This window comes from Lactuca serriola, chromosome 2, assembly GCF_051521515.1.
Source record: "Lactuca serriola cultivar US96UC23 chromosome 2, Lser_US96UC23_V15, whole genome shotgun sequence".
Classification (NCBI taxonomy): domain Eukaryota; kingdom Viridiplantae; phylum Streptophyta; class Magnoliopsida; order Asterales; family Asteraceae; genus Lactuca; species Lactuca serriola.
The window spans coordinates 186,858,069-186,868,029 of record NC_136409.1 but is presented as its reverse complement, the minus strand read 5'-3'; the positions used below and the strand labels follow the sequence as shown (position 1 = coordinate 186,868,029).

The 9,961-nt window shown below is 34.0% G+C and overlaps 1 protein-coding gene and 1 long non-coding RNA gene across 5 annotated transcripts; both read right to left on the bottom strand.

The window, feature by feature from the left end:
* Window positions 1-2,305: 2,305 nt before the first annotated feature.
* LOC145090649 (uncharacterized) lies at window positions 2,306-3,022 on the bottom strand. Its single transcript, XR_013701695.1, has 2 exons — window positions 2,596-3,022; window positions 2,306-2,472 (listed from the first exon to the last, which is right to left on the bottom strand). It is a non-coding gene; the product is annotated as an uncharacterized LOC145090649 (long non-coding RNA).
* A 5,030-nt stretch (window positions 3,023-8,052) lies between these two features.
* On the bottom strand, window positions 8,053-9,961 carry LOC145087752 (peptide deformylase 1B, chloroplastic-like). 4 transcript variants are annotated; one of them, XM_079025809.1, is made up of 7 exons: window positions 9,810-9,961; window positions 9,417-9,705; window positions 9,098-9,236; window positions 8,772-8,964; window positions 8,576-8,686; window positions 8,441-8,503; window positions 8,053-8,319 (listed from the first exon to the last, which is right to left on the bottom strand). In XM_079025809.1, exons 2-7 carry the CDS (start codon window positions 9,637-9,639, stop codon window positions 8,218-8,220), a joined length of 831 nt encoding a protein of 276 aa, XP_078881935.1. In that variant the 5' UTR covers window positions 9,640-9,705; window positions 9,810-9,961; the 3' UTR covers window positions 8,053-8,217. The 4 variants fall into 4 exon arrangements, with proteins under 4 accessions (XP_078881935.1, XP_078881934.1, XP_078881937.1 ...); XM_079025808.1 differs by having other exon boundaries at window positions 9,417-9,719; window positions 9,810-9,960; XM_079025811.1 differs by having other exon boundaries at window positions 8,441-8,483; window positions 9,417-9,719; window positions 9,810-9,960.

Genomic DNA, 9,961 nt, shown 5'->3' with positions numbered 1-9,961 from the left:
TGTTGCAGGGCGGACTTGAAATGGTTTTATGAAATTGGATTTAGGTGCGAGTTTAGAGGTCCGTATACGTTGGCCGGTGTGGCCCTAGGATGCACGTGGAAGTTGTTGAACGGTGACCTCGGTATTAATGTTGCTGTAAAAGGCTTTGTAGCCGTTGATCTAACTGGGATCAAAGTTTATAACGGTTGGATGCGGGTGCTTCTTTTATTACTGAACTTACCATTGCTTACCTTTAATTCAAATCATTAACACCCTTCACTCTTTATACGCTGATTGTATCAATAAATACACGTAAATATTGGATAAACCCGCGTTCATTGGTGTCGTGATAAATGGATAATAAATGAGTCAAAGTCAAAAGAGAATTGTTGAATATCGATTATTTTTTTGTACATTCCTCTAAGTAATGCTAAGTTTGTGTCAAATCCCTGTAAAACAATTTGGTAAACGTGAGTAAACTGATGGAATTTATGCATAATTTGGAAAACTGTATGAAGCCGAGAGAATCATTGTCCAGCATCCTGTATGGCACGGTATGAAGGATCTGGAAGGCGAGGTGTGACCGGTTGTTTAAGAGCTTACGTATTACTACAACCAAGGTGGCGGACAACATAAAATCCCTTGTTTTCTCATGAATCAAGTATAGACGAGTTGGGTGCTTTCTTAAATAGATAGATTGGTACGTTGATCCATTTTCTAATTGTAAAACCTAAATGTTGTACTAAAAATTTGTACGCTCTACCTACTCCTTGGCTAGCTACTTGTTGGTCAAGGGTTTGCACTATTTTAATAAAATCATTTGCCGGTTCCAAACAAAAAAAATAATTATAAGTAATTATATCACCACCAACTCATTAAGAAAAAAAGTATCTTCATATATGGGAAATATCATTTCAACTACATCTTTACTACCAAACCATTAGCCTTGAAAATAAATACAATTTCTTATTATTTATTTACTTTTGACATGAGATTTAATAAAAAAAAATGATGCTTAGCCGATCACAAAAGAAGAAAATGTCAAAAAAAAAGTTAGTCAATCAAATCTCTCGTCTTCGTCCGTCTCCGATACGATGTCATAGCCAACCACCAACCTTATGAGTGGTATTCACGGGTGGGTTAGTATGCCACATAGAATCTCACGTATGGCTTTGTACCCTATACAAGTTAGCCTAATGCCTAGGACTCTAGTCTTCTAAAGTTTATTTCGTTTGTCATTTGTATATTAAAAGACATTTAATATAAATTAAAAAAAAAAAAAAAAAAAAAAAGTTAGGATACTTTGGGTTCGAGATGGTCTAAGAGAAATTTAATTTAATTACCTAGTGGTTTTCCAAAAAATAACTAAATTTTTTAAGAAGTTAGATAAATAGTCATGAAAATCTAAGTTGTTCTAGATTGGGCTATGTTAAAAATGTTAATAGCCAGAGAAATAGTTTATTGGACTATGATTTTTCTGTTGTGATAAAGTATTAATGACTTAATTGAAAATGAATATTAATTATTAAGTAATCACAATACAATGAATGATAAGGCAAACGGACAACAAGTTGCGTCATTAAACATATTTTAATAATAAAATCAATTCTTTTGAAAATTACATTCATAGATCTAGAGGATATAACATTGTTGTGCATGATATTTTGTAAAAGGATATAACATTATTATGCATGATATGTTGTACTCTATTAAAAAGTTTCACCATATTTAACGCAAGGAAATCAAACGTATCAAACGCAATTTGTATAAACACGTGTTGATTTTCCACCGCATTGGCACGTGGAAAACAAACGTATCAAACGCAAATGACTTATTAGGCTGTGATTTTCATAAACTATGCAAAGATTACAAGACTCGCATTTGGACCGGACTGGGGTGCGATTTCCTTATATTAGGTTGCGATAAAATGCTTACGGACTTAGAAATAATTTATTGGACTGCCATTTTCTAGAAATACGTAAAAATTACAAGAAAGGGTGAACGAGACTTCAACTCATGACTCTCGTGAATTAACAAATAAGGCATGCAAATTACCCACTAAACTAAAAATGTTTTTGTTATTGATATATCCTATGTAATATTGATATACACGCCTTTATTTGCTGCATAGTTCATAAAATCGCAAAATCATAAACCAGGACACGAAAATCGTAGCCCAATCCAACCAAACTTCGATTTTCATAACAAAATTTATAGTGTATTATCCTTTTTGTTATTTCTTGAAAAAACATTAAAAGGATTATGTTAGATTTGTCTTTTACTCTTAAAACAACTTTATAGTTTTTATAACAATCCAAAAATCAAATAAATTTAAAATTTTCAAAATCAATCATTTAAAATCATTGTTTACAAAAGAGTCATTGTTTCCAAAAACATAGATTCGAAATAAAAGTTTTCCTAAGACCCAAAGCCATAAAAAACAAGAAGTTGTGTACGATCACGTCTTTGTTTTCCCACGATCCTTTGAAGTATCTGAAACCATAAATTAAATTTGTAAGCCAAAACTGAGTGGGTTTCACCAAAGTACCACCATACAACATAACATATACAAACAAACATGTTGGGTTCAATCAGTCATCAGACTATAATACTTACAGGTCCATAGCCATCGGGTTCAAACGCCCGAGAGTTAGAAAGAACTTGAAATGTTTCGTCTTCAAACGCCCATAAACATATCTTCTGATTAATCACTCCAATTCGACTTCAAACATGTAAGTATACCTATCCTTCAAACATCCATGAACATATCTTCTGATTAATCATTGAATCGCAAAAGCTATCACTTTCCTCCAGGTAGTATTTAACTCTGAAATGTGATTCCCTCCTCTTCGCTTTTTGTGTTTGTGTTGAACTCATGTTTAGGGTTAGGGTTCATTCTCCTTCGATTCCCTCCAGGTTGTAAGGCCGAAACACCTTTTACAATTCATAGTGTGTATTTTCCATTAAAAGTAATAATTTATTAATTATTAAGTTTAATATTTTTATAATTATACTTACAACACACGATATAAACAAATATCGATTTTACATTTTTTTAAATGCAAAAATTTATTAATTGACTTTTTTTATAAAAAAAAATAATATATGAATAAATTAATTCTTAATTTATATGTACATTTTAATAAACAATTTCATAACTTTTTATGTTATTATTATATATGCTAATCGTTTACAAAAATACTTAAAAAATTAGATACGAGGGTATATAAATGTAGGATAATTTTTTTATATTAGACCATGGTTGCAGAAATCATTAATCGGTGGACTAGTGATTAGGAATTAATCAGCTAGGCGGGGATTAATCGGGAGATTAATCGGGGACCATTAATTATTACAAAAATTATTCAAAAATTTATAAATCTAACTTTAATCCTCCAAAATAAGTGATTAATCGGCGATTAGGTCCGACTTTGACCTGCATTGACCAAACTCGATTAGGTCTGATTAAGTCCAATTAAGTCTGATTAGGTCCGATTAATTCCGACATTGACATGCATTGACCAAACCCGATTATAGTGACTGATTAACAATAAATCTCATCGGTGAAGGTCTGATTAACGATTAATCGGCCGATTTCTGCAACATTGTATTAGACTAGATTAATAATATAAAAATATTTAAATGTAACCATATTACATAAATGGTCTCACTTACAAGCTTGTGTACAACAAATTGTAATTCATGTCTAATATTAGCATAATGTTAGTTTATATGTTATTTTACCTTAAATTTAATCACATTATCTATTGCTAATCATTTTATTTAATAAACTAATTATTGTTATTTGTTTAGATTACAGACATATCATGAATTCATTTAATTTTAAAAAGTTTAAAAAATTAAACAGTTTCTATTTAAATAATAGAAATAACATTAATTTATATATTACATCAATCCATCAAACTTCAACCACTACAAATATTATTACTTCCACTTACAAATGTATGTTTATTTTTAAACCACTACAGTTATTATTACCTAAATAGTTTCTATATTGATAAAAAAAACTATGATCATATATTTACATATTATTTAAATACAAACTTTTATGACTTCTATATACTTTTCATATATATTGTTAAATTTAAATTTAGATAAATTTAATATCAACTAAAATGAAATACATTTTTTTTCATAATCAAACAATAACAATAACATGTAATATTCTAACACAAACCCTTATTAACAATTTATTTCTGAATGATAAATTGTGTATTTTGTGACATCCCCAAAATCACGGCCAGAAAAAACCGGTTTTGTTTATACTTTATTTCAAAATCAGAGTTATCTTTTAATAAAAGGGTTGCGGAATGTGTCCCAAAACAAAAATATGATAAATATTTATCAAAAGCATTTCCATAGAAATGTATTTCATTAAAAGACTCGGGATGTCATGTTCGTACAGATCAAAAGCATAAACAGTACAATATAAGCCTTACTACATTATTTCATATCTACAGGCCTATATCCGTAATCCCTCGTCCAAAACATCACACCTATGCTCATGCGCCACTACCTGTAATACATAAAACTGAGTGGGTCAGGCTTGGGAGCCTGGTGAGCACATAGGGTTTTCAACCTACAATAAATAAGTTTATTAATTTCATCAATCAACAATAACCCGATTACCCGTTCCCGTTATCCTCACTTTACGTCCCTAAACACCTATCATAAGGGACCTAGCCTAAGGATCATCATCGGGATGGACACTACTGCTAAGGGGATTCCTCAGCAATAAATGCCCTAATAGGCAACCATGTGGGGGATGGAGTACACCGGTGAACATATCGTTCACAACACCTACAGGTTGCGAGCCTGTCAGCGTTCCACTGGACTGTCTAGAAGAGTCCGTGGTCGTCATCTATACTCCGCTAGATGACTGGATCAACAACAACAACATTGAGGCCTCTCATCATTTCATCACACATCACCTATTGCATCTACCCATGTTTTACCCCAACATTTTCGTAGATATAAAATACATATACAGTTTAAATCATTGAAAACATGTATAACAACGTTCATCTAGCATAGATAGCAAGTATTCATATAATATGCACACATAGCACGTAATTTATATAAAATACTTCATATCTATGTGTAAGTTGAAAGTAACTATGCACTCACTTGTTAAGGTGATGATTCCAAAATCGGGCAGCGCTTGCTTCTAACGATTCTATTTTCCTTCGACGAAACCTAGCATTATTATCGCTAAATTTTAGTCTAATATTTACAGTGACCAACTATTAGTCTTAGTATTATTATTATTATATAAGCGTTAAACAATATTTTCCAACCACTATGTACAGACAGGGGCCAGACATAAAACACCGGAGGGCAGGACCATTTTGGCATATAGCACTTCTGAAATCCAACAACCCTATGCGGCCCTTTAAACCAGATTCCCCGTACCGCGAGTAGTTAAAAAAAAATATTATAACGACACTTATATAAGTTATAATAATAGCTCAAATATTTATTATAAGTTCATAATAACAATACTAATTTTAAATATAAGCTATATTAAAATAAGGTAAGCATAACTTACTTACAAGGGGGTTTTAGCTAGGAGTCGGGCTCTGCAGGGGCAGAACTTCGTCGCTGAATCTTTCTAAGAAAGATTCGTGCAGCGCTTCAGCGCTCACCTTACTATACTAAGCTACAGAAAGAGAAGTCGAATCACGAGGGACCGAAATGCTCGGGGGATAAGGAGAGAAAGACTCTTGAATCAAGAGAATGGTGCAAGAAATATGAGAGCCCAAGGCTCTTATTTATGCTAATTGAATTTTCAAAAACTACCCTCCATAATTACTTAATGACCTTTTAGTTATATAAACAACTAAACACCCCTCTATAATACTATTATAAATGGATTTAATGATATTTGTACTAAACTAATGTCGAAAGAACTCAACATTAGTCTTATAATGACCGCATCGTCGATACCTTTCTAATGATATATACATATGTATATATATGTGTACGTATACATGATTTATACTTTATTTTAATACGTAAATATGCTATTATAATTTGTAACTCGTTCATACGAACTCCGTTTTTGACATTCTTTATATCCACGCGTAGGTGAAGACGTACTCTACAACTTTCGTTTAGACTCCGTCGGCTAATTTTGACTTTATTTTTAAAGTTATATTTTTAACAAGCCGGGACAGGATTGGTCTGTTTAAAATCTCATAACTTCTTCATACGAAGTCAGATTTGGGCGTTCTTTTTATCGATGTTCTTAGTTTAACATATTCTACGACTTTCGTTTAGATCACTAAGGCTAAATCTCGCTCTATCGTAAATTCACTATTCACGCTTCCCGGTATCGTGCTGGTTCTGTCGTGAAACTTCAACGGGTCATAACTTCTTCGTTATAACTCGGATTTCGGCGTTCCTTATATACACGGAAACCTTGAGACATATTCTACAACTTTATGTAGAGATATCGGGATTATCTCACACTTTAATTTTGACGCTCATTTTTATTCTTTATTAATTATACATTTATAATTAAATAATAAACACATATAATTCACATAATATTCAAATATTTCATCTGTATTACTTCAAAAAGAGTTACAAGAGTTGACCTAGACTATTACATTGACAAAAATGCTTAGCCCTGAAACCCAGGCGTTACAATTCTCTCCCCCTAAGGATGATTCCGTCCCGGAACCATGCATCAGCAAACAGATGTGGATAGCGACTCATCATGTCATCCTCTGTTTCCCAAGTGAGATTCGGCTCATTCGAATGTTTCCATCGGACTAACACCAAGTCGACCATCTTGCGTCGTAACTTCTTAGTCTTACGGTCAACAATTGCCTCAGTCTCTTCGATCAACCTTTTATTTTCATCAATCCTTAACTCTGAGATTGGAATTATGTCGGGAACATCTCCCATGAATTTCCTCAAATAACACACATGGAAGGTGTTATGAATACCATTGAGTTCTTCGGGCAATTTCAGCTTGTAAGCTTGGTTCCCTATCTTCTGAAGAACTTTGAACGGTCCAATAAACCTTGGACTCAACTTTCCTCGTTTCCCAAATCGTATAAGTCCCTTCCACGGTGAGACTTTAAGCAAAACGGAATCCCCAACTTCGAAAGTTATCTGAAACGACCCAAAAATTTCGTTTTTCAACATAACCAAAAACCATAATCTGAGTGTCATATCATAAACCATACATGATGTATCTCAAAATAATAATAAAACACTGTGCGGAAAACTGTATCATATCCATGTCATATAAAAATCAAGAATCAAATCAACTCCCAGGATAAAAGCTGAAGCTGTGGTGTGTGCGATGCCATCATCCCGAGCTCTTCCCTCTACATGCGGAAGTACCTGAAACCAAAACTGAACCTAACTCTCTCTCTCTCTCTCTCTCTCTCTCTCTCTATATATATATATATATATATATATATATATATATATATATATATATATATATATATATATATATATATACACATTATATTTGTGGCACAATGTACTACAACATCACTATTTAAAAATCTTGATCTTTCAAACTTGTTGCTTATATCGATACAAATTGGGTCAAATGTTCAAATATTGTATTTTTCTCGATGATAATCTTTTCTCGGTCCGCCAAAACACAAACCAACATCTCAGTGATCATCTTATTTTGTGCCCAAATATCGAGTCATAGCAAATGTCATATCTAAAACATGTTGGATATATAATCTTCTACTTGGTCTATCTATTATTGTTACAAAAGATACAGCGGTATATTGTGACAATGTCAGTGTTATCTACATCTCCAATAATTTGGTTCAACATCATCATACAAAGCACATATAATTCGATGTTTATTCATTTCATTCGAGAGCAAGTCACCAAAGGCAAGGTCTAGTAGCTTCCTGTTAGCAAATTGCAGACCAAAGGACTTCCTATTTTATTAGAAGATATTCGAAAAAGTCTGAAAATTCATCTTCCTCCAACTTACGTTACCCAAATGGGTAAAACTTGTTATAGCATACCATAATTTATTAAGGTCATAATGGTACACAATAAACAACATTAGTAATTAGTTTTGACATACCCTTTTAGTTAATGTATTATATTATTCAAAACAAAATAACAACATACTTTAGATTCCAGCTTTAAAAAGAAATTACGTAACTATAAAAATGAAAAACTAGTATCAAGTATACAAACACTACTACCACAATGGCGACAATCGAATCAAGATCGTCCAAATCCAGCAGCCGCCTTCCACCTTTTGCGGGTTTCAATCTTTTCAGGGCTTGACAATCCGGTCCTGTCCTCATACTTTTGTTCCAGCTCCTGTTTCATGTCATAAAATCAATCACAAGAAAGATCCAGATGGATGCCATGTCAGCGCCACATCATCCATCATACGAGTTTAACGGTTTAACCCTCCTTGTTAATAATAATAATTACTAACCTGTAGTTGTGAACGTATGCTATCAACAACTTGTGCAGTCATTCTGTCAAAGAAGAGAACACCCTGTAGCGTCACGCACAGATAGAAATAGGTAAGAGTTTAGAAACTATTTGTAAAAATGATGTTTTAACTTGCCTCTAAATGATCAAATTCATGTTGAAAAACCCGTGCAGGGAGGCCTGATAAGCCAACTGAAAACTTTTCACCGGTTATGTCTTGCGCATCAACCTTAACAGCTTCTGGCCTCTGTAAAACCGTAAAAAGTCAGTCAAAGGTCAAACACATGAAGCAGTAGGAAAAGTAATAGTATGTTATTACAAATTTACAATACCACCACATCAGCATTGATGCCTGGAAAAGATAAGCATCCTTCTGTAAAAGGAGCCAACTTTTTAGAATATCTTGTGACACGTGGATTTACAAGAACAATTTCTTCTCCTTCGCCTCGTTCACCAACTGGATTAAACACCATAAGTTGAACGTTAATTCCAACTTGGGGTGCTGAGAGCCCGATTCCATCAGTTCTGTGGACAAGGAAGCCAACAACTCCTGTAAATAACAACATTTGCTATAAGCCTAAACAATGAAAATGAAACAATCACTTCAATGTTTCAAGGTTATTACAAGACTGCAGATAAACGAGGGAAGAACACTTACTTGTACATTACATCAAACATTTCGTCAACTAATTTCTTCAAGTTCTCATCGAATGTAGCAATGAGCTTGTTCTTTGCCCTCAGTATAGGGTCTGGATACAGCACAACCTTGAGCGGAGCTTCAAACTGCATATCAGCCGCTGTAATTTACTAGCAGTTAGAAGGAAGTTATACGGTGATTTGAGAATTACGAGTTTGATTTTGACAAGTCAAACTTATGCAGTTACTAAATTAAAAAGACCTAACAGCTTATCTGAACATAGAAAAAAATTTCTGAACATATTATCGGTATAAATGAGCATTCAGAGGAGATGTTTTACCTGAAGCTGTTTCCTCTTCCTTTTTCAGTGAGAAGCCTCGCTTGGCCTGAGCTTGGACGGCGACGGCTGGAGGTCTGTATTGGTAATTTGAAGAGAATATCGGCTTGCCGGCGGAGGAAGTGGCTAGACTGAAGCTTGACGAAGGAGTGTCCCGCCGATGGCTAGTAGTTGGGAAGGTGGCGTGAAAGAGGGCCGATGAGTGTATCCAATTTGCACATGCCATGGTTGCGCAGTCGTGTGGTTGTTGAATTTCTATAGTAAAAAAATACTATAGAAATTTCGTATATCACTGGAAAAGAAAACCTTTTGGATAAAAAGAAATCGACCAACAACATCAATTGGCGATTTCAAAGAAAGCAGAAAAAAGAACTAAAGAAGGAAGAAAAATGGAACCTGGGTTGGGTGCCACGGAGTTGTGGCTATTGAAGGTCTCTGGCCGGTAGCTTCACAGGGAGGGTCGACGTGAGGAGCAGATAGCAGGAGGCGATGTTCTAATCGTAACTACGAGTAAGGTTTACCATGGCCGGGTTGGATCGGTTTTGGGT